Here is a 27,200-nt window from a genome sequence, read left to right on the forward strand (position 1 = left end):
TACACATAGAACACAGAACACACAACACACAACAGAGTCTGCACTTGCTTCATACAAATACACACATGTTGCCTGTTCTTCCTACCAGTCGGGTACAACCGGAGCAATGCAAAAAAATATAAGAAAAAAAGGATCTCAGGTGTGCCTCACTACCACACCACCAGCCCTCTGGGCCCTATTGAGCCCCAAGACTTGCTGGCGCGCACCTGGAATGCACCATCGCCGATGGCATGGCGGTTTGGCGGCTTTGCTCTCGAGTCTCGTGTCTCGTCACCGGAGAAGGCTTCTGTCACAGTTGGAGTTAGTGGCCTTCTGGAGCCTCAACAGCCTGTTCTGTTGAAGCCGCTGGTGAGCCTTCTGTTAGAATGTTGAGGGTTCTTCTGTTAGGGCGCTACCTGGCTGCGACAATCAGCCTTGAGGCCACCAGATGGCCAGCTAGAGAGCAAAAAAAACAAAAGTGGGGCCTGCAGTAGCAACTCTGCCACTCACTGTCAAAAGCCTAGCAAGAGCAGTACATACATAGTCTTTTTTGAGTCTGCGCTTTTTCTACTTTTTCTTTAGTCAGGGCACACGCGCCCTGTTTTGGCCTGGTCTTGCGCGCTGGGCCAGAAGTAGCCAGGGGGTGTTCGCGTCACTGTCAACAAAAAAAAAAAAAAAAAAAAAAACTAAAGAGGGTTAGTGACTGTCCTTCTGGTATCGCAGTAACCCTATTGGTTGCCGTTTCTTGTACGCTCAGCGTTGTGTTGCAATCAATCCAACCTGGAACGTCGATCACAAGCCGGTCTTGTTCTGTAGCCGAAACGCCAATTAAACGAGCTAGACAACGTTGTTGGAGGAAAGACACTGGCGATGCAAAATGGCGAGTCCAAGTTGGCAAGTGCAAGCAGTATCCAGTGGTGTTTTCTTTCTTTCTTTTTTTCCCCTACATCTGATTTGCCCAGAGCTTGTGTGCTTGGCTTGTGTTTGCCATCTCTCTCTCTTCTTTTTCTGTCCCTACTCGCCTCCCCTGCCCCCAGGCCCCTCTTTTTTCAGCTGGCTTGCGACTCGGCAAGTGGGGAAAAGGAGGGGACAACCACAGGAGAAACAAAGACGAACAAACAGACGGAAAGACAGCCAGCCAGCCAGGAGAGGAGGGGCAAAAGAGGAGAGGGGAAAGAAGACAGGCGGGCAGGCAGGTGGGGGAGCTTCGTCAAAGCTTCCAAGCTTCCAAGCTCCACACAAGACAGAGGCAGAGACAAAGCAGCTATAACTGCTTATAGCTAATGGACATGTAAATATTACCTGGTCGTGTATGTAGTTGAAACTGCAGTTGCAGACGGCACTTTTCCATTGGGTAGCCGCGTAGCTTTCTTGGGGCAACTCTCCCCTCCCAACGCCTTAAACGCCGTAAATGTCTGCCCACCTTCCATGAACCCCGCCAGGCAAGATATGACTACAGTAACTAGACTGGTAGTACATCCAACTTGTACAATACCAGTACCAGTACCAGTACCATCTTATTAACTGTCCGTAGAACTCCGTAGAATCCCTCTTGGCGCCTGACGACGCAGCCTTCTCTCTCTCTACTTCCACTCACATCTGAAGGCCAAGATGCCCTTGGCTTTGTAGATATCTGTACAAGTGGCCTATCTCTCTCTCCCTCTCTCTATCTGCCCCTCCAAAACGCCAGCCAACCCTGCCAAACGGAAGAAACAATCCGCCCACTTGTACCTTGTATAGCTGACTCCATAAACCATAAAGCTTGCATCCATCTCTCCCTCGTTCTCCTGCTCGTTCGACTACAAGTACATTAGGCCCCTCTTCATCTCTGCTTCTCCTTTTTTTTCTCCTCCTCCCTCTTTACCACCATATTCACCTCCCCTCCCCCCATTTTGCTCTCCATTTCTACGCTCTGGAATCGTAGCCCACAAAGAGAGATACAATGTTTACCTTCAAACCTTTCCACCTCCTGGTGGCAATGGTCGTGCTGGTCTTTATGACTGGCCGTGCCGCCGCCTTTGGAGCTGGAAACATTGGCACCGCCTCCAAGATCGAGGGCCAGAACTGTACGTTTTGAAACTCTACCAACGGATCGCTTGTTATCTGTGGTTGGCCAGCGTCTCTGGCCGCCCGCTTGCAAACAGCCTTTCCCCTTCTCCATGCCCCCCCCCCCCCCCCCTGCCAACCCCCCGCTAACAACCACAGGGCGCCACGGTGATATCGAGGATGCTCTCGCTGTGCTGTCCATGGCCAAGGCGCTCAACGGCAAAAAGTTCAACAAGCTCCAGATTTCCCGTGTTTACTTCGGCAACTGGCTCCGTGACTACTCACAGGCCGTCGATGTCGGTACCGTCAAGAATGTCTCCGCCGAGGCTATCCGCCTTCTCCTGTCCATCCTTGGGTTCCTGACCTTTGGCTACGGCTCCGGTGAATTCGAGGTTACTGCCGACCGTCTGGGCTGCTACCGCCCCGAGGAACACATCGACAACCCCAAGGACTACGCCGATAACCTCGATGCTCGCCAATACGACCGCCGCCTGAGAGGCCCCGTTGACGAGGAGGTTGAGCTCGGTGTTGATTCGGAAACTGGTCTCAAGAACTACATTGCCAACGACAAGATTGGCATCACTACCGCATCTGAGCACTGCCGCAACCTTCTCCGAAAGTGCATTGAACACGGAAGAGCCTACCGTGACGGCCGTAACAAGGCCGACAAGTACGAGTCTCTGCGTCTCCTTGGTACTGCTCTGCACTGCTTGGAAGGTAGGTCTGGCCCTAAAACTCCAAACCCCACATAACCCCAACCCTCGACCACCCACCAAATGCTAATCCTCAATTCCAGATTACTTTGCCCACAGCAACTACATTGAGCTGGCCCTCATCGAGATGGGCGAGCGTGATGTCTTCCCTCACGTTGGCCGTAACACCAAGCTCAACATTGACAATGTCAACGACGAGGTTTACCCCATTGTGACTGGAACCTTTGGTGGTGTTGATTTCCTGCACTCCGTTACTGGCGAGGGTAAGTAACACAAACTATGTGTGTAACACTGCATGGGCCAATCGCTGACAATCCTTTCCTTTTTTCCCTTTCCCCAAATTCAGTGTCCGACAAGCTTGCCCAAAACGAGCTCGAGGAGCTCGAGGGCACTCTCCAGGAATCCAAGAACAAGGACACCAGTCTTCTTCGTGACCTTCTTGACAAGATTCCTGACGGCGTCTTTGGTGGAAGCCATAAGAGCGATGAACTTGACAACATCCAGGCCAATGCCGCTGCTACCCAGATGGAGGCGACCTCGGTCAGCCCCCGCGATCCCGAGGCTTTTGCCATTTACATTGGCCAGGTTTTCCAGAGCATCATGCCTGCTATCGAGTTCCACGACAGCATTCTCAAGAACATTTCCACTGCCATTGAGAAGATTCCTATCCTCCCCAAAATTATTGAGCAGCTCGAGGAGCAGCTGTCCATTTGGGTCTTTAGCATCATTGCTCCCACCATTGTTCCCATTGTGCAGCAGATGCGCTCTGAGATGAAGACTGGATCTGACGAAATTATCTCGAGCAGTGAGGCTGCTCAGCACATTGTCTTTAACGACGACGACTCGTCCAACCCGACTCACTCAATGCTGTCCAAGGATCACTTTTCCAACGTAAGTAAAAAGGAAGAAGAAAAAAATAGCTATGCTGTCCGAACCTAGCACTTCTTGTCTTTGATCCGGTCTAACATGTCTCGATTTAGCTTTTGAACGAACCTGCTGGCCGGGCTGCCTTCAGCATGGTCAAGTGGGTTGTTCCTCAAATCATGGATGCCATGGACTCGGATGAGGATCCCAGCGAAGTCATTGACGGATGCATCTTTGGTATCATGGCCCATCCTGCTCAGCGTAACATGGGTGACCGCGCTGCCGTGCAGGGCCGCAAGATGATTTACGATGTTATTAAGAACTGGTGGGCTGGCCTCGGCGACCAGGGCCAGGATAAGTACCGTCAGTGCCTGTCTCGCAACGGCGTCCAGCGGGGTAACAACCACAAGACTGGAGTTTTCGACACTGGCCACGGACACGGATGCAGCGGCAATCTGCACATGCACAAGCAGTTCAGCAGCCAGGAACCCCAGACCATGGAGGATCGCATTGCCGGCGCTGCTGCTAATGCTATTCTTGAAGGTGCCACTGGCGCTTTGAGTGGCTTTGTGTCTCAGAACACGGGCGTCAACCTCCAGCCTTACAAACGCAAGGAGGAAGAGTCCAGCTCGGGCGGCGGTTTCCTGGGCGGCTTGATTGGTGGTATCCTTAACAAGGCTAGCAACAATGATGACGATCAGGACAACCGGCAGTCCAACTATGGATCCCAGAGCCAAAGCAACTATGGATCTCAAAGCCAGAGCAACTATGGCTCGTCGCACAACCAATCCAGCTACAGCAGCTACCAGAACCGTCGAGATGACGACGATAACAACAGCGGTGGATATGGCCGGCGCCAAGAGAACGAGGAGAACAGCTACAGTAGCCACCGCCGCAATGACGACGACAACGGTGACAACTCTTATGGCAGAAACAACTACAACAGCAGCTCGAACTCTGGCCACTATGGTGGAGGTGGTGCTGCCTCAGGCTACTACGGTGGCGGTGACAACGACAGCCGTCGGGAGGAGTCTAGCTACAACCGTCGGGAGGAGTCTAGCTACAGCCGTCGCAACGAGCACCAGGAAAGCAGCTACAGCAACCGCCGCAATGATGACGACGAAAGCAATTCCTACGGCAGAAGCAACTATGGAAATGACTCTCACTCGGGCCGCCATGGTGGCGGCGCTGCTTCAGATTACTACGGCGGTGGTGGCAGCCAGCGCGAGGAGTCTAGCTACAGTAGCAGACGCCATGAGGACCATGACGAGGACCGCAACGAGTCTCCTAGAAGACATGGCGGTAACCGCCGTCATAGCCGTGAGCGCCGCGGTAGCCGCAGTGGTGACGATGACGATGATGACCGTCGCAGACGCCACGGTAGCCCTGGTAGAGGTGAGGGTTATGGTGGAGGTGGTGGCTACGGCGGCGGAGGTGGCTACGGCGGCGGAGGTGGCTACGGCGGCGGAGGTGGCTACGGCGGCGGAGGTGGCTACGGCAGTGGAGGTGGCTACGGTGAGGGCCGTCGTCATCACGAGGAAGAGCGTAGATGGTAGAGTTTTTGCTGCTTCTCCTGCTAAGCACTGTTTGCGGGGGAGGGGAACGAAGAAAAAAGGCGTCACGCATATTACGTCATTGCAAGTTGTGGCTTACGCGGCCTGTGTTGTTTTTGATGGATTGCATCTTACGCGGAGGCGGAGGGACGTGTTTTATTTCGAGGGGAAGATAATGACGGTGAAAGGATGAAGCGGCTGGCCCTTGATAGTGATGACTTTGCCTTTTTTTTTTTTTTTTTTTAGTTGTATTACATTTGGTAACAATTTAACAAGAAGATATCGTGTCAAAAGTTAGTTGAAATCATGGTGATAGGTTTGAGATTTGGGGGAGGGATAACCGAAATAATCAACAGGGTTGAATAAGGGTCTAGACACTTGTTTGTCCCACATTCCGGGCACCCCCTGAAGAAAAGAGCAAGAAAAAAACAAGCTTTTGGTGATGTGGTCTTGGCTGTCTTGGCATCGGAAAACAAGCTTTTGGTGCTCTCTAAAGCTTGTCTTGTCCTGATTCCTTCGTGGGCTTTGTTTCTTCCGGGCGAGACGAGGCCAGAGAAACTAGCGGGCGGCAAGGGGAGGGGGGAGGATAAGGCTGGTGGAGGGGATGCTGGCTATCTTGATCTTGATCATGCTTTTCTTTTCTACGGGTTTAGCTGGTGTGTTGCTTGTGGATATCATGATAGTTGTGGTGATTGGGTGGCGTTCTCTCGGGAGAGGAGGGTAGGACAAGGAGAGAGTGCGTGGTTGGTGGCAGAACGTGATTTGAAGCTTAGTTTGGCGGGGCCTGGCATGGGAGAGAGGGGAGAGGGAGATTTGTGTTGAGAAGAGCTGAGGTCGAGGCCGGAGCTGGTGTCCAGGGCCTGGAGATGTGGGGAGTCCAGTACACTCGAGCAGGTTACTTGTTCTGGCTGGTTAGAGTACTACACCGCAGGGGCGAAACAGATCTGCTGGGTGGGGGGGGGGGGGGCATCTTGTGCGTATGTGTGCTTTGGCCTGCGGATCGGGGACCTGGATATGCGTGTGCTTGACTTGGGCGCTCTGTGTCTGGCCCGGCGGGGGGGATCAGTAAGATGGTGCTTGTACATGGATGGCCACAGAAAGATATAAACGTGGATGTGCACATGATATTTATGTACATGAGCTTTTACAAGAAGTACACGCATGTACATTCTTTTGTAGCTGACGACAGGCGTGTGTCGATGTACTCTGACGTATACTTGAGCTGGTTGGATGTACCTGACAAAGAGAGACATCAGGCATAACCAGCCAGGGGGGGAAATCAGGAGATACCGAGACAGGTGAGCCGGTCTCTTCACATGGACAAAACTTGGTTATACCGTCTATCTTTTGTTTCCTTTTGTTTTGGGCTTGGGGCCTGTGGGTTGTAGTCTGGTCTTTTGGCTTTGAGACTGGCGTGGCTTCTTGGTCTTGTTCTCTCGGACTTGTTTGGATTGTGATCGCTTTCTCTTTTTCTGTTCTTTTCCTTCCATCCCTTGTTTCATAAGCAGCGGTGGTAATTCTCCCCGGCTCCCAGGGCCCATGCTTTTTGCTCAGAGGATGAATAAGATCACAGGACGAGAGACAAGAACGAGCAGAAGAGAGAGAGAGCCCAGGGCGAAAAGGCCAGAGCAGAGAGCCAGGGGGGCCCCATGCTCAGAGAGAAGACAGGAAAAGAAAAAACAAGAGGAAAACTGAAAGAAGGTGATCTCCCTCGTTGTGGCTGACTAGGCCTGTCGTGATACTTGCTTGTCTGGCGCTGGAGGAACCCGAGTGACCGTCTGCGTAGGTGGCCGCTGGTGTTTTTGGTCCCGGACACAGATACTTGGCTTCAGACACCGCGCCGCCCGGAATGCTGGACACTAGATTCCCAGGGAGCTTTGGTCAACTCGAGCTCTGGCCTATGGCTGCACTGAAAATCAGGAACCGAGCGGCCAGACGGAGCCGGAGCCGGAGAACTGGCTCTCCATTTGTGCGGACAGACTGGCAGATACTCAGCAACTGTGTCAGCCAGCTAGTCAGTCACTCTGTCCGAAACAGCTAGTCAGCTCTTTTTTTTTTTTATTTTTTTCTTCTCTCTCGGTCCCTGCTGGTGCAAAGTCACTGATTTCGTGTTCCTGTCCGAGAGCAAGACTCCGAACTGGAAAAGCCAAAAAAACTCACTGACATTGGATGTTCTCTTCCCTCCACTCAGCTCCTCCTCCTCCTCCTCTCTGAGGCTTTGGCTTTTTTTCTCTCTCTCATTTTTATTAATCTTCTACATCTTCTCGATTTATTTCTCCTTCACTCAGACTGTCTCTTAATATTAATCTATTTTTTTGCTATTTTTTTTCTTCCCTGATTCTTTTTCTTGTCTTCCTTTTCCTACTTGTATACACCACCCTCCCGCCCCCCTTCCCTTCTCTTTTATTCTTTTTTTTTCTTTGCACCCGCCCTTGTTCACAGTCGCGTTCTTCAGGATGCCTCGCTTCCAACGCTCTCAATAGTGTCATAGAATATGTGTGAGTGACCTATTTCACTACTATGTGTGAGTCCAACCAACTCCATCGCCGCATCGGCCTGGGCAGCCGGCTAACTCGACTGTCACTCGGGCACAGCACTCGCTAGATTGCAAAATACAGTGTAAGTTTAACACAGGACTGCTCAGTGAACCTGGGGCTTGGCTTGGCTTGGCGGTCTTGGCTTTGGCTTAGCTGCCGGCTACTTCTCCGCCCCTCGAGCGCCATCCCGGTGGTGCTTGGCATTCTGCAGCCACGTGCCTTGTTCGACACTGGTATGGACTTGCAGCACTTCCCACCTCGTCGCCTCGTGGCATGGCCTTTCTGTCTCACTCTCCCTCTCATCCTCCCTCGTCTCTCACTTGCTGATGCCCATCCTACTCAGGCTCTTGTTCAGTAATCCTGCCTGGTCTGGAACCGACACAACCTCATCTACCGTCATACACAACCTCACGGCATTCTCAGTGAGTCCAACATCTGCCACACCCGGGACTGCCTCCCTTGTATCTGCACTGCTCTCTATACTGATGCGCCTGCGCCCAGAACGACATAGCATACCAGTCCTCATACGACACAAACCTCACCACCATCTCCACCAACAACGCTGCGACCACTCAGGGAACTCTACAGGGTCTCTTGTATGTTCCAAGCCTGGATTCGGATCACCCGTGCTTTCAAACGCAGTTCCAAGACCCTGTTTTCCTGCCTAGAAACGCCACAAAGAAGTCCGAGCTTCCCCCCGCCAACTACAAGCTGATCGCCATAGCGCCATGGTACAATGATACCTGCACCGAGGCCTATCTCGATTCAGCCCGTTTTGATCCGCTCCAGGGCTTCATCTTCTACAGACCTCCTAGCAACACCAGTTTCGACCTGGAAGACTCTGAAGATGCGTCTCTGTGGACCATGGCCAACGCCGAGGGCGACTGGCATCACAAGTACCGCTTCCCAATCTATGCCATTCCACGGCAGTACGGCAACAGCATGGTCTCAGCGCTAGCCCAGTACTCGGGCACCATCGACACCGTTCCCAACAGCGAAAACATCACCACGGCGTTCAATCCTAGCCAGCGTGACTACATCCGGATATGGACTCAGCTGCGCGTCGACGACCATGGCCACTCGCCGCCTCTCTGGGTCTACTTTGCCATTGTCATTGCGTCACTGGTACTAGTTGTCTCCGGGGTGTCTTTCGTCATGCACATTATCCAGCGCGGTCGCCGGAAGCAGCTTGAGAGGCGCGTCAAAGTCGGCCAGGTCGATCTGGAGGCCATGGGCATCGTCCGCGTGCGAGTGCCCATCGAGCACATCAAGGCAGCCTTCCCTCTGTTCACCTACTGCCAGGACCCCGATGCCACGACGCAACAACCGACAATGCCGCGCTCGCCATCGTCAGCTACATCTTCACACTCACGCCAGTCGTCCCACCAGAGCCGGAGGCTCCTCGACGTGTCCTCTGCCTCAGCCAGCAGCAGCGGCGGCGATGCCTCCACCAGCCGGAAGAGCAGCACAGGTAAACTAGAGTACGCCATCGTTGGAACCAACAACCAGCCGCGCTGCGAGATCTGTGCCGCCGACTTTGAAGACCGCGTGTCGGTGATCCGCCAGCTGCCGTGTTTCCACATCTTCCACGCCGAGTGCATCGAGGAGTTTCTGAGCCACGTTAGTTGCCTGTGTCCTCTGTGTCGCCAGCTGATGCTGCCCGAGGGTCACTGTCCGGCCATCACCAACGACATTGTCCACCGCGAACGCCAAATCCACCGGCTGCGCGGCCACGTGATGCTTGAGGACGAGGAGTATGCGACGCAGCGCGTGTCGCCCACTGCCAGGTCGGCACGTAGGCAGTCTGTTTCTTCGCGGCTTGATGAGATAGTCATGGGAACTAAGAGCGTACAGCCATCCAAGAATCAGAGAAGCGCGTTGAAGCTGTCTAGCACAGAAAATTCCCAGCAACGCTCTAAGAAAGACTCAGGGGACAAGCCGCGGCCAAGCTCGGTCGTCACTGATGATAAGTTGTCATCCGCTACGACGGTTTTCGGGGGATCAAGTATGGCACCAACACCACCACCACTACAGACCAAGATACCGGCCAAGGAAACCGAAAAGAGCACTGGCCTAAACCCGAAAAAACACTCTACCATTTCATTTGCACCAGATTCCAAAGTCAGGGCCTCACCGCCATCCTCGCCAACAGCAGTTTCAACAGTGGCGCCAACACCAGCATCAGTACCAGCATCAACACCCGGATCCCCGCTACAGCAAGCAGCGCCAACTAAAGCACGCCGGCGCTGGCAGCTCAAGAAAGAAAATGCCGTCTTCGTGCCGCCGCTGCTCAGTTCCATTGTCTCGGCTACCGTGTCTCCGGTGGATGAGGGCGACAAGAGCCCCGGCACCATTCGCCGGCAGCGCGTACAAAATTACGCTCAAATGCTGACGGAGCAAGAGGGCGGATCCAAATCGCCGCGGGCTTTTTGTAAGTAGCGCCATTCCCCTCCTCCCATTTCTAGCGTGCTTCGTTTCTTGTGTGTGGGAGGCGAGCGACGAGTACAGGAAGGGCCTGTTTTGCTAATACTCCATTTCTAGGGCGCCGTACAGCTTCTAAAATGTTTCCTACTTTGGGATGATAACAAGCGCCTGATGGCAGGCGCTTATAGTCCTCGTTTTGTCTTCTGATTTTCTTTCCTTGTTTTTGTTTTTGAAACTGGCGTTTATACACAGAGGTAGCATGTCTGGCGTTTAGGGGCCCTTGGCTGTGGCCTGGAGTTTTTATTTGCTCTTTATTTTTCCCTTTTTGAACTAGGGGAACGGACTCTGGGGTACAGGAAGAACAAGAGGCCTCAACCACGGGGAGTTGTTACTCACGTCATATTCATCTAGCCTGTTTGTTTTTTGCTGTTTTTTTTCTTCTGATGAAGTTCCATGACAGACCTATACATACATTCGTATTCTTGGAAATACAGAGGCCGAGTGATAGTTAATGATGATATTTACCATGACATCAACGGGCAGAGAACAAGAGGTTGTTTAGTGTGAGATGTGTGCCGTGGTTGGATCATAACAGGGCTTGGGTTGATTGGATTGTAGGGTGGAGCCGTCTTATTGTTGGGCTCGAAGGATGGGGAGCAAGGGCAACAGAACAAAGGAGAAGCTGGAGTTTGGACTTGAGCATGTAGACTGTCCTGGAGAACAGAGAGATGGATGTGTTTGGGCCTGGGTACTTGGACTTGAGCATATGCTAAAGTATGTATGCACCAAGGTTATCCTCGAAGAGCGGTATCTCTTTCTGGCTCCAGCTCAACATGCCAGATGGTTACTTGGGCTTTTACTTCCCAGTCGGAGATCTCCATTTGGGACCCACTCGGTACTTCCAGACGCATTGTTTTGTGCATACAGGTGTATCCAGCCATCGTGAGCATGGACAGGAAGGGGCTGAATGTGTGTGTAATTGTGCAATATCGGCTTCCACGTGAAGGAGGCCTGAGGATCAGCGCGCATATGGAGCCAGAAAAAAAAAGGCCAGCGCATAACCCAACCAAGCAACACAGGCCCAGCCCAATAAGAAGACGAAGCGGAAAAAGAAGAAACCGCAAGCTCTCTGGCTCCCGGTCTGAAACTCGTCGTCTTTCGTTTTTTTGGTGTCTGTTACTTTCGACCTGCATAACACTGCTCTCCCTTTTTTTCTTTTTCTCTCGTTGCTATTGTTTGTTTTTGGCTCAAGGTCCCCCGCCGATTCTCACATTCTTTGTCGCGCAAAAAAAAAAGAAACGCGCCGTGTGTAAAGTTCGCTGTAAGTCTTCCTGGTTCCTGTCGTTGGAATGTACCCGGGGCAACAACCATTTCTCGAGTCTCCTTTGACAGCTCCCCTCCGCGCCTCGAGTCCAACATCAGCAACTAACAAGGCAGGTGCTCCTAAAAATAAAAAGCAGACAACAGGAAACAGCCTGGCAAGAAACGAAATTCATCCCAAAACCAGCAGTTGCCTTGCTTACCGCAACACGCGTGCCTTCCCGTTTTTGCTTCTGTTGTACATACCTCCTTTAGCCGCGTCCCCCTCCTCGACGCCTTTTGTTTTTTGTTTTCTTCTCCTCCACCAACTATTTCCTTTATTTGTTTTCTTTCCCCTCGACAACCTTTAATTGGGAAAAGCCCTTGTCTCATCAACACAACAACAGAACCTTGCCTTTTGTTTATACTTTTCGCATTAGCTGCTCTAGAATCTCTCCATTGCCAATATGCCCATCACCACATCGAGCCCGAGCCCGAGCCCACGGGCCCCGAATCCAACATACACGCCGCAGACGCCACAAACGCCGCGAACCAAAACCCGCGGCACCAGTCTGTACGGCCCCGTGACGCCGACGGCGATGAGCGAGTCGTGGCGCCTGGTGGACGGCGACTACGAGAGCTTCGACGCGCACTTTCTGCCCGACTCGGCCAGCCCGCGCAAGCCGGCCACGCCGTCGTTCCGGTCGTCGACCAGCTTTGCGCCCGACGACGACGGCGGTCTTGACGTGTCGCAGCGCACCATTGAGTTTACCGACGACGAGCGCGCCTTTCGCCACCTGCGAGAGCCAATGGAGCCGACCATGACGCCTGGTGGCCGTCGCATCTTGAGGCCCGACGAGGTCTTCCGCGCTGCTGAGGAACACGCGGTTGTCCAGAGGGGGGACTTTGATGACCAGCAAGGCACTGTCCGCCGCCGGCCGCACCTGGCGTCATCGCCTTATAAACACATGGAGTTAGGAAATGACGCCCACCAAGACTATGACTACGTGCCGTCACCCTCCCGGAGACACTCTAGAGACACACCCACATCGATGGAGAGAATGCAGGACGCGTTGCCAGGGTTCATTTACGATTCCCTGGCGTGGACCCTGGGGCTGGTTGGCCAAGCCCTGCGCTTCGCACAGAAGCCACTTGCTGTGTTGCTGGCCATCTACCTATTCATTGGCGGCCTATATATACTACAGAGCACCCTGACCAATAGCCTTGTATCAACGCTTTCACCGCTTTGTCGCATCCCCGGTGTTGGCTCTCTGCCGATTTGCTCCAGTCCGCTGATTAAGCAAGGGGGCATGCTGGCCCAGATTGAATTTGACGGGCTGATGTCGGTGCAGAACAAGTTTGAGCATGTGCTAGAAAAGAGCTCCAGTGGCGTCTCCTTGCCCTTGGAGATGAAGCAGTCAGAGATGGCCGTCCGCGACCTGCGGGCTCTCGTGCAGCATAGCGACCTGCCGGCGCGCGACGAGATTGTCACGCACTTTGACGGCTACGTTGACGTGGCGCGCAAGACGGCGCGCGAGCTGCAGCTATTCAACACGCATGTCGGCACGGCGGTCGACGCAGTCATCAGCATCAACCGCTGGACGCTGCGGTTCCTTGACTCGGCGGCAGTGGCTGAAGGCCAGATTGGCGACGGCGGCGCAGACGGCGACTCGGGACGCAGCGGCGTCGTCAAGGCGCTCATGTTTCCGATTGAAATGGTTGTTAGCGGTGCGCCGGCGCGGCGCTTCTCCGAGTCGGTGCTGCTCGAAAAGTACATTGAGCACACGGCCTATGTGTCGGAGCACATTGCGCGCTTGATTCTCGAGGCGCAGTACGTGCTGGGCCTGCTGACGTCGGCCGAAGACCACCTGCTGCTCGTGTACGCCGTGGCGTCGCGCGAGGAGCGCGCCGTAAGCTCGCAGCGCGACGCCGTCAAGTGGACGCTGCGCACGCTGATTGGCGCCAACAGCCGCACGCTGCACGGCTTCGACGAGCAGCTGACGCTGCTGCGTCGCGTTGACAGCCAGCGCTCGCAGGCCGTTGCCCAAGTGTCGGCGCTCATCGTCGAGCTCGAGAACATGCAGGCCGGGCTCGAGGACCTGCGCGACCGCGTGGCCGGGCCCGAGTTGGCGCAGCAGACGCCCGGCGGCGCAAAGATCCCGCTGCAGGTGCACATTGACACGATTGCCAAGGGCGTCGAGAGACTGGACACCGCGCGTGGACGTATCCGGAGCGCGGAGAATGAGAAGCTGCAGAAGACGCTGGAGCGCGGCGGCCGCGTGCCTGAGCTTGATTCGCGGATGGCCGTGGCGCAGTAGACGGAGAGAGCCGGAGCTGAGGAGGTTGAGCGGGTGTGTTATGAGTGTAATGTGTACATGTACGGATAGACAAACCTGAATGAATATACGAGTCAACTGGCAAGTCGTGTGCGGATGATGACATCAGCTGGGCGAAGGGTCTGTGCATGAGTCTCAGGGGTTGGAGCTAAACCTCTCCAAGCGTGCCAGCTTTAGGTCTTGTTGGTCTTCTCGACGCCGGTATTCTTTCATCTCTCACACACACAGAATGTCTTCTTCCACAACCACCACGGCCACCGCTGCCTTTCCAGCCATGATCCGCTTCCTTCTCACGACGTTCGAGCCGCTGACGGCGCTCAACGGCGTGTACCTCGCGCTCTTTGACCCGCCAGCCATCGCGCAGCTCATGACACGGCAGCCGGCCCCCGCCGGCGCGGAGCCTCTCACAGCAACCACGGTCTTTCTCTTCTCCGGGCTCGCCGGCGGCTGGCTGCTGCACGCGGCCTTGGGCGCCGGGGTCCTCCGCGCCGTAGACGACGCGCGCGTCTGGCGCGGCGTGTGTGCGGCGATGCTGCTGAGCGACGCGGTGTTTGTGCATGCGACGATGGCGGGCATCGGCGGGCTGCGCCGGTGGGCGGACGTGGCCGCCTGGAGCGCTACGGAGGCTGCGGCGAATGCCGTGACGTTTGGGATGTTGGCGGTCCGCGTGTGGGTGGTGCTGGGCGGCGGCGGGAAAGAGAAGAGCCTGTGAGACGAGGGTTGGGTTGAGTTAGGGTATATGGACGCTAGTTTGCAGAGGCGTTTGGAGTGTTATAGCACTGTCTACGGTGGACCCGCCTGGGTGTTTGGAAGATGTAGCGTCTTGAAGCCAGAGCTTCAGTGATGCTGCCCCCTAAGAGTCCCCTGTAGCTTGCCCCGCCGTGACCCAATGTTGACCCCTCCAATCACCAGGCTCACAACCTCCAGAGCGGACGAAAAAAGCTTGACGCAGCTTCGACCTTTGGTCTCTCTCCGCCTCCTCCGCCCGCAACGGCATTCCAGCCCACGATCCGCTCCACGATGGTGCCCCTCCGAACTCTGCGCACTCTTGCGCCGGCGCGTCTCCCGCGACCGAATTTCCGCCTGCGCGCCTCGGCGCCCTGCTGCACGCGCTTCGCCTCGTCAAAGCCCGGCCTGCCTGCCGCGGCTGCGCGTGCCGTGGCCGCAGCCACTGCCCGCCGCTCTGCGACCGAGCCGCCGGACCACCGCGCGCTGGGTGTCAAGCAGAGCCTCTTCACCACGTCGCCGTACAGCCCGGGCTCGCCTCTGTTCCTGCCCAACGGCGCGACCATCTTCAACCGCCTGACCGAGTTCCTGCGCAAGCAGTACATCTACTATGGCTTCCAGGAGGTTATCACGCCGACCATCTACAAGCGTGCGTTGTGGGAAAAGTCGGGCCATTGGGAAAACTACGCCGATGACATGTACGCTGTGACGGGCCGTACACACCAGCACCAGAATCACCCGGGCTCTGTCGCCGCTGCAGCTCCGGCCCCGGCCAGCACCGAGCATGCCCCGGGATGCAACCATGACCACGGCCATGTGGCGGACACCGACGCCGACGACTTTGGCCTGAAGCCCATGAACTGCCCCGGGCACTGCCTGCTCTTTGCGGCGCAGGCGCGCAGCTATCGCGACCTGCCGCTGCGCTTCGCCGACTTCAGTCCGCTGCACCGCAACGAGGTTTCTGGCGCGCTGAGCGGCCTGACGCGCGTGCGCCGCTTCCACCAGGACGACGGGCACATCTTCTGCCGGCCGGCGCAGGTGGAGACTGAAATTGGCCGCACGCTCGAGATGGTGCGCGTCGTCTACGGCGTGCTGCGGCTTGGCGTCGGGTACCGCCTGGCCCTGAGCACGCGGCCGGACAAGTTTATCGGCGCGGTGGACGAGTGGGACCGTGCCGAGGCTGCGCTGCGCCGCGCGCTCGACGCGTCCGGCCTGCCGTGGACCGTCAACGCTGGCGATGGCGCCTTTTACGGCCCCAAGATTGACATTATCCTGCGCGACTCGGATGGCAAGGAGCACCAGACGGCCACAGTGCAGCTCGACTTCCAGCTGCCCAAACGCTTCGCTCTGGAGTACCAGGCGCCGGCGCCCGAGCTCGAGGCCCGCGGCGAGACGACCGAGGATCCTGCGCTGCTGGCGCAGTCCGGCCCCGTGGCGCCCGTCATGGTGCACCGTGCCGTGCTGGGCTCGGTTGAGCGGCTGATGGCTCTGCTGATCGAAAAGACGGACGGCAAGTGGCCGTTCTGGCTGAACCCGCACCAGGCGGTGATTGTGACGGTCAAGGACACGCCGGAGCTGCTAGCGTACGCGCAAAAGGTGCACGATATTCTCGAGGGCCATGACGAGCAGGCGCGGCAGGCCGTTGCGCGGGGCGAGAGCCCTGAGCCCGGCACTGGCGCCGGGCCATCAGCGCCTGTGTTCCGCCAGCCGACGGGGCTCAGCGTCGACATCGACTCGCGCGCCGACAGCGTCGGACTCAAGGTTGGCACGGCGCGCCAGAAGGGCTACGGACTAGTCATCATGGTCGGCGAGCACGAGGCGCGCGACGGCACCGTGACCGTGTCGGGACGCAGCCTGCCGGTCGGCGCAGACGGCCAGCCACGCAAAAAGGCGACCATGTCGCCCGAGGAGCTGCTGCACATGATGCGCGAGATGGTTGCCACGTTCCAGTGAAAAGGGGGGAGGCGTGGGCATGGGGGCATGGAGGCAGGCATGGAGAAACTAATGTGTATAACAAATCTTGTATGATAGACGGATGGCAGGGCCGAGGATGAAACAGACACAGGCAAAGCCCCAGCATCCAACAAAACATTTTTTTTGAGTACCTCAAGAATAAACGCCAGACCAAAAAAAACAATCGCCACAAAAGACAGAATGTATGTAAGCAAACACCACCCAAAGCCGGCCGGCCTGCTACGGCGACGCCGGCCCAGCCGTGCCGCCGCCGTCTGCTGGCGCCGGTCTCGGAACCAGCCGCCTCTCTGCGTTCGCAATAGCTCTAGAAGACACTCGTGTCAGTCGGAATCCCTACTCGGCCGCTTCCCCGGCCTCCTAGCGGACAAGACGAAGACAAAAAAGAACTCACTTGGAATACGACAGGTCGACTACGCCGCCCTGCTGCTCGATCCGGTCAATCAACTCGCGGCGCCGCACCACCTGCTCCTTCATGAAGTCGACGGCGCGGCCAAGCACGAGGCCCTCAGACCGGCCCTGGCCCTCCAGCCCGGGAACCAGCGAGCAGAGGTTGTCGAAGCCGTCGCGGATAGCCTGGCGGCGTTTCTTTTCTGTGGAGTCCGGAAAGAAGGCGTTAGCACACGAAGCAAGTATACGGGTGCAACAGGGCAGAGGAGCGGGCGGTAGGAAGTGGGGTTCCCCCCCACTCCGGTGTATATGCCGGGGGACCGGAAGCTTGCGTACCGGAGGCGATGTGGTTCTGCTTCTTCTGGTCATCCGTCAGTCGCGGCTTCTCGTCTTCGGGCGACTGGCCGCTGTCGGACATGGTGAGGCGCGTCGGAATCGGGGGGGGGGGGGGGGGGGGGGGTCCGTTGGTCGATTGGCTGCGTGAGAGAGCGGCGCGGAGAACAAGGAGAAAGGCTGGCGCGCAGTACGACGGAAGCAGACAAGGCTGAGTAGGACTTGTCGAGGCCTTTTTTTGTAAGCTGGACACGGCGAGAAGATAAGAAAAAAACGCAGAGAAATTGGGGACAAATTAACACGGAAAAATCCAGACTGGCAAATAGATGCCAAAAAAATAGTGACTGAATCAGCTTTGAGGAGGCTCTTGTGATTTTCCCCAGATTTGCTTCACTTTTTTTGTTTTCTTTTTCCTTTTTTTCGTCGCAAGAACATGTGAACATTTCAGCATGTGACAATGTTGACATGTGACATGCGGTGCTAATTTGGAGACCCACTGCGTGCGGATATCTGCGGGGCGGGTGTTAATCTTGTTCGCGTCTTGGAAACATCCATTAAAAACTGCTAATTGCGCTGTACTGTCTAATCTCCCTATCAACCCATCCACCGGGGGGAGTGCCTCGGGGCTCACAGCTCCTTCTCCGTCTTTGTCTGGTTCTCTGTTTTCTTCGTGTCCAAAATCAGCCCTCGGCCTGCATCGATAGTGTCCGCCATGGTCCGGTGCTTGTGCCAAAACAGCTCTTCCGGAATCGCCTGGCCACGGAGTTCGGCCCGGCCAATATCCTTGTTCAGCTCGTTACGGATGATGCGCTCGCTCTCCTCGATGCCCGGCACGCCGCTGCCGCCCGTGCCGTTTCCAGCTGCCACGCCGGGCTCTGCGCCGGCGGCTTCGTTGGCCGCGGCCGTCGCGAGCAGCATGCGCTTCTTCATCTGGAAGCGCTCCTTGCGTTCTTTTTGCAGGCCCGGGCTGTCCAATTTGCTCATGACGTAGCGCACGAGGATCTGCATGGCTAGATACAGGTGCTCGGCCAGCAGAATCATCAGCAGCAGGCCCCAGGCCGTGAAGCCAGCCGAATGCTCGACGTGCGAGACACGGATGGCCGGCTTCTCCACCTCGCCAAGCCCCTCCAGAGGCGTGTCCGAGGTCGCGTTGGTTAGGATGTCGGGAATTGCCGACCCTGGAGCCGAGCTAGAGTTGCTGCACAGGTACACAATGGCGGCGCTAGTGATGCTGCCGAGCCACGAGAGGAAGCCAAGCGCATTGACCCACGGTCCAATACTGTCCGTTCTCCACGGAATCGGCCGGCGACTGCCCACGGTGATCTTGAGGGCGTCGGACCGCAGCTCAATCCAGTTGTTGACCAAGAAGCAGCAGGCAGCCAGCGGCCAGGCCACCGAGAACAGTGAGAGATATCCTATGTGGCAATGCGGTTAGTTTGGGGCGGCCAAGGGTCTGTACAGGGCCCTACTTCACTTACCGTACTGGATGACCATCTCGCGGTAGTCGACGTTGACGTCATACACCTCCAGTTCGGCTTCGGATTGCACGCGGGCAATAAACTTATCGTCCTCACCCTCGAGCTGCGGCTGGGTAGCCTCCTTCTCGTGCTTGTACTCCTTGACCGTTTTGAACACCTTGCGCTTGATATACGGCACTACGATCTCAGTGGCTAGACTGATGATCTGCGCCGTCACAGTAAAGAAGAACATCTGGTCGCTGATACGGCGCGGGTTGACGGTAAACTCGTGAGCTTTGATCTGGAAGTTGCCCATGGTGATGGTACTAGCCACGTTGTGCCAGAACGTCAGGAACGGCGCAATAACGTGGCCGAACGGCGTGTAGACAAACGAGGTGAAGAAGGCTGCCATGTATGATGTCATAAAGTTGAGCACAAACTCCTTTTGGATAAGCGCGGCCTGGTGTGCCGTTTCGGTCTGGTAATTTTCCATGTTGGTGAGCTTAGTAGCAATGGCCGTGAGGATGACGGAGAAGGTTGGCGTCAGGCCGGAAAGGAGAATGGTTGGCAGGAGGCCCTATGCAAGAAAGCAGGAGTGTTAGTATGTGTTGTTTGGAGGTTTCCATAGGCCGGCGGCACCTCTACTCACCAGATACTGCTTGAACGGCCCGTCGTAGACCTCGTTGATGAAGATCTCGAGCGAGTTGCAAGTAACAATGAGGCCGCCCAGAACCACTACGCAGGCCATTGCAAAGGGAATCTGCAGCAGCTGCACGCCCAGTCGCTTGAACGGCGAGTACACCTTGACGGGCTCGCCGGTGACGGGGTCAATATCCTCGCGGTCAAAGACAAACTGCGACCGGTCCAGCTGGATTTTGGACACGCCACGGGTGCCCCAGCGCACTGCCAGATCCACCTCCTTTTGCTTCCAGTACTCAAAGAAGACCACGCTCCAGACCGAGCAGGCTGCGGCGTAGATCCACGAAAACTGGCCGAGCAGCATCCACGCGCCGAGGCCCAGCGTCGCCGGGAAGACGAGGAAGACAAAGTACGTCTGGATAAACTCAAAGTAGTAAGCGACGCCCTCGCCCAGCTCGTCGCGGATCTCGTCCAGGTCGGCCGCCTCCAGCAGGTAGATGGTGCTGAAGCGCTGCAGCCAATGGCGGTTCAGCACGTGGTTGTGCAGCGGGAACAGCGACTCGACGAAGCGCCACGTGCCGGTGCCCGGCGTGATTCCGGCGCCGCCCTCGTTGCGCGGCTTGACCAGCATCCGGTGCACCAACCGCAGCCGCTCGGCCGGCGTCACGCGCTCCTGGCGGAAGGCCTCGCCGAGCTCCTGGCTCGGCGCTGTCGTGCGCACTCCGTGCAGCCAGTCGGCCAGCCGCGCGCGGTACACCTGGTCGGCAAAGAGCTGGCCCGACGCTACCTTGACAAAGATCAGGAGCGTGCCGGGCTCGCCGGCCCGCACCTCGGTGGCCAGGCCGATCGAGGTCAGCTGCTTGATGAGCTGGATGTAGGCAGCCTCAGCCTTGGCCTTTTCTGTAGCAGCAGTTGTGTTAGCAGAGTCCAATTGACGTGGCGACGGAGGCGTGGCGGTACGTGCCCGAGCCATCTTCTGGCACCTTGTATAGGATGACGTAATCGACTCTAGACGAACACGCGGCGTTAGCAGTTGCCGGAGGCGAGGACCGGAAGGCCAAGCTACGCACCCGAGATTGGACAAATATCCTTCGGGCGGATCTTCGCTGTAGAAGGTCTTGAACGACGGCATGGTGGGCAATCAGACGGCGGCGATCGATTGTAAACAAAAAAGTAAACAATGACGTAAACAACGATCGGGGGACGAGCAGTTGCTTTGAGCAGGAGGAGAAAGAGAAGGGAAAGAAGAACAGCAGCTGCCCACAAAGCCAAGGGAACCCGGGAAAGGGAGCTAACTATAGCTTCTGGCAACGCCTCTCTAATGCAATTACCAAAAATCGAGCTGAGCTAGCTCTCTATACCTTGCCTTGTTTCTCCTCTCCATTGGGCGCTCTTTCCTTGCCTAGCTGAAATCACTGCCTAGCCGAGTTGGTAGCTGCCCCTCATTCTTCCTACCTACCTGCCGTTTTTACAAGGGGGTGGCTCCTTCCGTGTCGGCCTTGCTTGGGCAGCTGCTGCTTTTGGCTCCAGACATCTCCTATGCCGGATTGCTGCATAAAGGGCTCTTCGATTCATGCATATCATTGGTTCGCTCAGAAGCAGTCTTGGTCCATGTAAAACAGACTGTCTGGCTTGTTTTGCCTCTGTGCAGCCGTCTGAAACAGCGCCCCTGATGCCCCATGATTGGTGAATTGTCCACCTTGGGCTTATTCGATGACGCTTTCTGCACTTTAAAACGGGCTGATATACCAACGGAAGTAAAACCGGCCCAAAACCGCCGGCAAGTCTAACCAAAAGTGGGGCCATACTCACCGCCTTTGCCCGAGATCACGAACCTGGCAGCAACAACAACGCCGCTACACGCAAAATCTGACGGAGCATCCGCTGCCGTTTTCTGGCCCGCTACCTCTCTGCCCACTGTGGCCTTCTAAATGACCGACACCGTGAACAACGTGCTGCTCCAGTTTGGCCTGCGCCGCAAGAGCGTATGGAACCCGCCGACTCTCCTAGACCACCTGTTCTCCTCGCCACTGACTTGTTTGACCAGCCATGCGCACCAGATGCTGCTCCGTCTGCGTGGCGCGCCGGCTGTGTTACGCACGCCCGACAGCGTCGACCACCTGCGCCACAGTGCCAGCCCGACCATCACCGTCGTGTGCATCTCGGACACCCACGAGCGCACCGTCAGCGTGCCGTCGGGCGACCTGCTGATTCACGCCGGCGACATGGCGTCGAGCGGGTCGCGGGCCGCCATCCAGGCGCAGCTGGACTGGCTGCGCGCTCAGCCGCACCGCTACAAGGTGGTGGTGTGCGGCAACCATGATAGTTTCTTCGACCCCGAGGCCCGGCTGGAGGCGGACTGCGCAGATGATGCGCAGACACTGGACTTGACGGGCGTTATTTACCTGCAGCGCGAGGCTGTCACGCTAGAGTTTGACGGCAGTAGAAAGCTCGTGGTGTTTGGCGCACCGGATTTGCCTTATCTGGGCGGCGAGAACAATGCGTAGGTTGATGAGCGGGAGAAAACACTCGGGACCCCAATCTTTGTCTTTGAACTGACAAATGTCACCTAGTTTCCAATATCACCCACAAGATGCCCCGTGGGCCGGTCTCGTGCCGCCCGAGACAGACATTCTAGTCACCCACACCCCGCCGGTACTTCCCCTCCCCCCGTCCATCCAGAGCCCTACCTACAGCCACAGGCCTCCTATTAACCCTGCTAGAAATCGCACCTCGACCTGGGCCTTGGCTGCCCATCACTGCTCCGCGAGGTGTGGCGCACACGGCCGCGGCTCCACGTCTTTGGCCACGTACACTGGGGTGCCGGGCGCGAAGCCGTCTTCTACGACGCAGCACAGAGCAGCTATGAGGCGCTGATGGCGATGCCGCCGCGTGGGCTGTTCTGGGACCTTGTGCCCAACCGCTCGTGGCTGTTGATGGTGCAGACGCTGCTGCATGGCATCAACGGCGTGCTGTTCCGCTGGCTGATGCTGGGCTCGGCTGGATGTCCCGGATCGTTGATGGTTAATGCGGCGCAGATGTACGGGAGCACCGGGCGGATGGATAATAAACCTCAGGTTGTGTATTTGTAGACTGTATGTATCGATGGGGAAGCGAATTTCATTAGGCTCGAGACATGTGGAAAATAGAGGGTAAGATTAAGCTATAGATGAGTACTATGATAACGAGAAAGGAAGCGCATGTATAATCAACGGTAAACAGAGGCTCTAAGCAGGCGTGTTGTTTGGGTCCCAGCTAAAGGTCGATGTTCCCGTAGCCTTGAAGATGGTTTTATCCTCTGTGAGCGAGGTGCCCGGAGCTTGCGTGACTGTCGGCGTAGCACCTCCGAGTGTCGTCAGAGGTTTGATTTCCTCGGGAACGTAGACATTGACAGAGTTGATTTCCCAGTAGCTTTCAGTCATGCACGTTAGCCAAGCCCAAATAATACACAAAAAAGACGACCAGACTTACTTTTCGGAAAAGGCCTCGGCGTTCCCGGAAGCGAATGCCGCACACGACTTCTTGGACGTGGCTTGAGCACAGCCCTTGTCCCAATCTTCTTCAATGGAATCGCTGCACAAATCCTACCCGACGCCAGTCAGCAAAAAAGGAACAAGACACAAGAAGGAAGACCAAGCAACTGCGAATCCTCGATTGCACAGAACGTACCATGTCAAAGACCAGCCGGAGGTCATGATAATACTTTGTGCCCTGGCACGCATCGCCGCCAAACACCGCGAGCGGCGTGCCCCACTGCGCCGGCTCCGGTCTACCGTCCAGCACGCCGGCCGGCACGTCGCCGCGGGCCCAGGCCCAAACGCGAAAGAGCCCGGTAGACGAGTCCGGCTCGACAAAGACGGACGTCGAGGCGACGCGCGCGGCTGCCGCATCGTCGTTGACGGCTGGCGCGCTGCCCTCTGTCCAGAGCAGCGCATAGATGCCACCGTTGGCGGCGTTCCACGAGCTGCCGACGTAGTACGGGCTGGTGGAGAAGCCGCACTGTGTGAAGCAGTCAGTCGCGCTCTTGTTGGCGAGGGAGTCGGTCGCGGGCAGCCTGCAGGACCCGGAGCTGGAAGATGGGTGTCAGTCGATGGGTAGAAGAAGAGGGGAGAGTGCGCTATGCTCACGTCGTTGAGTGCAGCTCGGATGAGCTCTCGACGCTAGTGCTTTCGATAACAATCAGGTCTGCGTCGGCACCAGCTGCAAAAACTACATTGCACAGGCATATTAGCACATTTATGAGCCTACAGAGCCCCACGCACAAAAAGGTCACTTACACCGGGGGAGACCGCCGCAGATAGGGGCCGGCATGTGTTCCAAGTCTACCACGACAAGACCATTCGAATAAGCCCTCTTGCTCTGCACGCGGACGGTGCCGCGTTTGGGGCCGCCGGCAGAATCAGAGCGGGCGTCTGCAGTCTCATTTGCAACCGAGCCGCTGACGGCATCCATCTGCAGAATGACCGAGCCGGCGTCGGTGGTGCGCACGAGATTCATGTCTGCCGCTTCAGCGGCGGAGGCATACTGCGCCCACGACCCGGCAGCGACAGCGGCAGGCTGGACGATGGAAAAGCCGTCCCAAAAGCTGGAGGCGAGGTAGGATTCAGCGAGGACGTAGGCCATGGCGAACGAAGGCAACGAGAGCGCAGAAGCGAGATGTGGTGACGGGGCAAGACGTTGAAACAAGAGGACAATGTGTTTGAGAGCAAGACTCGTGTGGGGGTGCAAGCCAGGTTTCACTCGTTGCCGCCGTCGAAGCCGTCATGGCGGGCCGGCTTTTTAAATGTACCACACCCACGATGAGGGATCTGCACTGTTATGATGCCAAGAATGCGCGGCCAAAGGTTGAGAAGCCGCTGGCATTGTCCTAAACATTCCTCCGCCTTCACGTACAACGGCTGCGCGTCTGGTTCGGCATCCCCTGTTCCCGGCACAAGAGCCGAAGCGAATCCATCTGCTCGTAGCGAAACCAGAAAACCCATTGTGCTGGCTCCCTGGATGTCTCGCCTCAGGTCGTCTGTCTCCGCCTAAAGTCCTCCTCTTCCAGAAGCCTCTCCCTTGGAAAAAATCCCGTTTTGGGCACCACGCCGCCCGCCCTTGCGCATCGCCTCCCTCCAGCAGCCGCGCTGCGGCTGTTTCCGTCCCCTCCCCCTCCACCAACTAAATCATGATCCGCCGCAGCCCCTCGACGCCACCCAGCACCCTGCGGCCCGTCACCGGACATCTGCCCTTGCCGCTCTCCCACTTGCCCTCGCGCCCGCCGTCGCCCAACATAAAGGCCTCTTGGCGCTGATGCTCGCCCTCGAGCCATCGATGAATGCAGCTGTAGCAGTAAACAATGCCCGTCTGGCACGCCGTGGCCGTCTGCACGTGCTGCTCGCAAACGGGACACAATGCCGAGTCCTTGGGCGCACGAACCGTGAAGATGGGCAGCAGCGAGTCTTTGGCCACAGGTGCATCGTCGACCGACGGCCGATCGCCCGCCTCCTCATCGGCATCAGTCTCGTCGTCGTGCGCGGCACGCTCATATGCCCCGCTCGTGCGGCGCGCCTCGTCCATGCTCTTGCGGCTGTTGAGCGCGCGGAAGCGCCGCACAACCGGCAGCACAGGCGGCGGCAGCTCGAGCGACTCGGTCGCGTTGCGCGTCAGCTGCTTGGCAAAGTCAGACGCATACCACCACTCGAGGAACTTGAGCGCAAATATGCTTGCCGGTAGCACCATCGACAGGCCCGCCAGCACGCCTTGGCCCATGCGGCGCGGGCTGCGCAGCGTGGCCAAAACCACCTGCCACCTTGTTGCGTTGGCGCCAATGCCAGAGGCCGCCAGCGCAGCCGCTGAGGCTGCCGACGCCGCAGCCGCCTTTTGTTCCAGCGCCTGGTAGTCTGCGGCGGCCATGCGACGGATGCGCGTGCCAACAAACCACATGAGCGGCGAGTGGTAGCGCGAGCGGTCGAACAGATACGCCAGGTTGAACGCCAGCGTCGCAAAGCCGTAGGCGGCGTTGACGCTGGGATAGACGTTTAGCAGAAACCAGCGGTAGTAGTGCACGAAGCGCTGGCGCATGGTTGGGTTATCTGGCATGCGGGTGTAGGCCAGGCCGAGCAGGGCGCGCGGCGCATTGACCTCGTAGTCCTCGTCGAGGCGGCGCTTGAGATACGGGATGCCGACGGACACGGCAATGTTGGCCCAGACGTCGCGCGCCTGCAGCCGCAGCGTGTCGCGCGCGACACCGGCGGCGCCCAACATGGCGCGGGGGATCTCGGTCGCCGTGGCCTTTTCGCGCTTCAGCCCATAGAAGTTCTCGGTGAAGGAGCCGCCGCGCGTGCGCAGGTAGAAGCGCTCCACAACCACCATTGCCAGCGCATAGGCCTCATCAAACGAGTTCAACAGCCGTAAAAAGTAGCGTGGGTAGCGCTGGGCGCAGAGCACCAGCAGGTAGCGCAGCGTCGGCGGCAGCAGAGCAGAGAGCTGCTGCTCCGAGAGCAGCTCGAACAGCGACGGTTTCTGCGGGTCGAACTGGCCGCGAAGAGCTGTGACGAACTCCATGGTTGGAAGCAAGTTGCGAAGATTTCGAGGGAGCGGAGTGTGTGTATGTGTCGGGGTGAACGAGGCGTCGTTATAGGGGTCGCGACATATGTTGCAGAATAGCGCGAGAAGAAAAACAAACAACAAAAGCAATTATACGGCGGGTATCACAGGAGAACAGCGCACAGTCATTCAGAGCAGCACGAATCGAGCAAGCTGCGCGGCGCCAGCCAGCAAATGGTCGTGAAGCTTGCCCAAGCATCGTCACGTTGTCGCAGGGCTAGCTCCAGAGCCGAGGCTCGACGGCTAGTTGTTTTGGCTGACTAAGCCAGGGTTGGTCATCTGCTGCGCCAACTCGGGCGCACCTCCGACATAACCCTAAGCGGAGAGACGGACTACCGACTTGCAGGCATGGATGATAGGGCCAGGCGACGGACCGTCTATAAAAGCCCGTGGAAAAGAGAGTCTGCTGGAACGGGAGAATAATGTAGTCATACCCCTCTCCCCTTACATGCTTGGGGTATAAGCTTACTCTGTCAAAATCTCACCATCCACCATGACCAACGAGAACCACAAGACTGACAATGCCGCTGCCGCTAACGCCGGGGCCGACACCGATGCCGACGCCACGACCATGTCGCGGCCGCAACGCTGCTTCTGGGGGAAAACAGTAGACGACAGATTTGCCGCATGGCTGGAGGAGCCGGAACCGGACGAGCAGCACGCCAGAAGTGTGAGTACCGCTCTCGCCCCGCCGGGAGCTACGTGCCCCTACCACCTAGCACCGGACGCGCTGACCCTCCTCTGCCCGACAGGACTTTACCTCGCCGCTGCTGCGCCACGTGAAGCTCAAGGACTACACGGGCGGCCCGCTGCCGACGGCCACGTTCGAGTACACGGTGCAGCGGGCGCACTGCAACCCGATGACGCTGCACGGCGGCTGCACGGCGTCGCTGTTCGATGTGCTAACCGGCATGACCCTGCTGCCTGTGCAGCGGCCCGGCTTCTGGGAGTTGCTGGGCGTCTCGCGCAACCTCAGCATCACGTACCTGCGGCCGGCCTTTGCCGGCGACGTCTTGACGGTCCACTGTGAGGTTGTTAGCATCGGCCGGCGCATGGCGCATATCAAGGGCACGATACGGAATGAGGCCGGGGATATTGTTTCAATGGCTTCGCATGATAAAGCGGACATTGATAAATCCATGATTGAGCCGAGGAGCAAGTTGTAGACCGCTACCGCCGGGATGCTATGGTTATTATATACTTGGGTGAATAACAGCGCTAGTAACTTCACTTCTACATGCACATTCTCGATAGCATTTTCCTTTTTGGCAAAGACTCTTTGGGCAACGCAAGAAAGAGAGAAAGGGTATATAAACGCCAACCACGTAACAAAGACACAACTAGA

At 57.1% G+C, this 27,200-nt stretch overlaps 11 protein-coding genes across 11 annotated transcripts; 7 read left to right on the plus strand and 4 right to left on the minus strand.

The window, feature by feature from the left end:
- Positions 1 to 1,921: 1,921 nt before the first annotated feature.
- Positions 1,922 to 5,158, plus strand: BROUX77_001058 (uncharacterized protein; the record flags this gene model as incomplete). Its single annotated transcript, XM_073745445.1, has 5 exons — positions 1,922 to 2,045; positions 2,185 to 2,742; positions 2,822 to 3,001; positions 3,085 to 3,629; positions 3,719 to 5,158. 5 exons carry the CDS (start codon positions 1,922 to 1,924, stop codon positions 5,156 to 5,158), a joined length of 2,847 nt encoding a protein of 948 aa, XP_073609293.1.
- A 2,491-nt stretch (positions 5,159 to 7,649) lies between these two features.
- On the plus strand, positions 7,650 to 10,274 carry BROUX77_001059 (uncharacterized protein; the record flags this gene model as incomplete). The annotated part of the gene is made up of 5 exons (XM_073745446.1): positions 7,650 to 7,653; positions 7,750 to 7,774; positions 8,036 to 8,114; positions 8,194 to 10,123; positions 10,234 to 10,274. 5 exons carry the CDS (start codon positions 7,650 to 7,652, stop codon positions 10,272 to 10,274), a joined length of 2,079 nt encoding a protein of 692 aa, XP_073609294.1.
- A 1,608-nt stretch (positions 10,275 to 11,882) lies between these two features.
- Positions 11,883 to 13,733, plus strand: BROUX77_001060 (uncharacterized protein; the record flags this gene model as incomplete). Its single annotated transcript, XM_073745448.1, has 1 exon — positions 11,883 to 13,733. The coding sequence occupies one exon, from the start codon at positions 11,883 to 11,885 to the stop codon at positions 13,731 to 13,733; it is 1,851 nt and encodes a 616-aa protein (XP_073609295.1).
- A 247-nt stretch (positions 13,734 to 13,980) lies between these two features.
- BROUX77_001061 (uncharacterized protein) lies at positions 13,981 to 14,463 on the plus strand (the record flags this gene model as incomplete). Its single annotated transcript, XM_073745449.1, has 1 exon — positions 13,981 to 14,463. The coding sequence occupies one exon, from the start codon at positions 13,981 to 13,983 to the stop codon at positions 14,461 to 14,463; it is 483 nt and encodes a 160-aa protein (XP_073609296.1).
- Positions 14,464 to 14,771: 308 nt separating this feature from the next.
- On the plus strand, positions 14,772 to 16,430 carry BROUX77_001062 (uncharacterized protein; the record flags this gene model as incomplete). Its single annotated transcript, XM_073745450.1, has 1 exon — positions 14,772 to 16,430. The coding sequence occupies one exon, from the start codon at positions 14,772 to 14,774 to the stop codon at positions 16,428 to 16,430; it is 1,659 nt and encodes a 552-aa protein (XP_073609297.1).
- A 240-nt stretch (positions 16,431 to 16,670) lies between these two features.
- BROUX77_001063 (uncharacterized protein) lies at positions 16,671 to 17,256 on the minus strand (the record flags this gene model as incomplete). The annotated part of the gene is made up of 3 exons (XM_073745451.1): positions 16,671 to 16,755; positions 16,843 to 17,041; positions 17,175 to 17,256. 3 exons carry the CDS (start codon positions 17,254 to 17,256, stop codon positions 16,671 to 16,673), a joined length of 366 nt encoding a protein of 121 aa, XP_073609298.1.
- Positions 17,257 to 17,798: 542 nt separating this feature from the next.
- BROUX77_001064 (uncharacterized protein) lies at positions 17,799 to 20,399 on the minus strand (the record flags this gene model as incomplete). The annotated part of the gene is made up of 5 exons (XM_073745452.1): positions 17,799 to 18,586; positions 18,650 to 19,205; positions 19,278 to 20,167; positions 20,232 to 20,275; positions 20,338 to 20,399. 5 exons carry the CDS (start codon positions 20,397 to 20,399, stop codon positions 17,799 to 17,801), a joined length of 2,340 nt encoding a protein of 779 aa, XP_073609299.1.
- Positions 20,400 to 21,198: 799 nt separating this feature from the next.
- BROUX77_001065 (uncharacterized protein) lies at positions 21,199 to 22,359 on the plus strand (the record flags this gene model as incomplete). Its single annotated transcript, XM_073745453.1, has 3 exons — positions 21,199 to 21,770; positions 21,841 to 21,922; positions 21,991 to 22,359. 3 exons carry the CDS (start codon positions 21,199 to 21,201, stop codon positions 22,357 to 22,359), a joined length of 1,023 nt encoding a protein of 340 aa, XP_073609300.1.
- Positions 22,360 to 22,494: 135 nt separating this feature from the next.
- On the minus strand, positions 22,495 to 23,890 carry BROUX77_001066 (uncharacterized protein; the record flags this gene model as incomplete). Its single annotated transcript, XM_073745454.1, has 5 exons — positions 22,495 to 22,678; positions 22,739 to 22,851; positions 22,937 to 23,336; positions 23,395 to 23,476; positions 23,545 to 23,890. 5 exons carry the CDS (start codon positions 23,888 to 23,890, stop codon positions 22,495 to 22,497), a joined length of 1,125 nt encoding a protein of 374 aa, XP_073609301.1.
- A 537-nt stretch (positions 23,891 to 24,427) lies between these two features.
- BROUX77_001067 (uncharacterized protein) lies at positions 24,428 to 25,813 on the minus strand (the record flags this gene model as incomplete). Its single annotated transcript, XM_073745455.1, has 1 exon — positions 24,428 to 25,813. The coding sequence occupies one exon, from the start codon at positions 25,811 to 25,813 to the stop codon at positions 24,428 to 24,430; it is 1,386 nt and encodes a 461-aa protein (XP_073609302.1).
- A 535-nt stretch (positions 25,814 to 26,348) lies between these two features.
- On the plus strand, positions 26,349 to 27,021 carry BROUX77_001068 (uncharacterized protein; the record flags this gene model as incomplete). The annotated part of the gene is made up of 2 exons (XM_073745456.1): positions 26,349 to 26,525; positions 26,608 to 27,021. The coding sequence occupies 2 exons, from the start codon at positions 26,349 to 26,351 to the stop codon at positions 27,019 to 27,021; spliced, it is 591 nt and encodes a 196-aa protein (XP_073609303.1).
- Positions 27,022 to 27,200: the final 179 nt, after the last annotated feature.

The sequence above is a fragment of the Berkeleyomyces rouxiae genome (assembly GCF_048999995.1).
Source record: "Berkeleyomyces rouxiae strain 22BRR77 chromosome Unknown BrBRR77_ptg000001l, whole genome shotgun sequence".
NCBI classification, from domain to species: Eukaryota; Fungi; Ascomycota; class Sordariomycetes; order Microascales; family Ceratocystidaceae; genus Berkeleyomyces; species Berkeleyomyces rouxiae.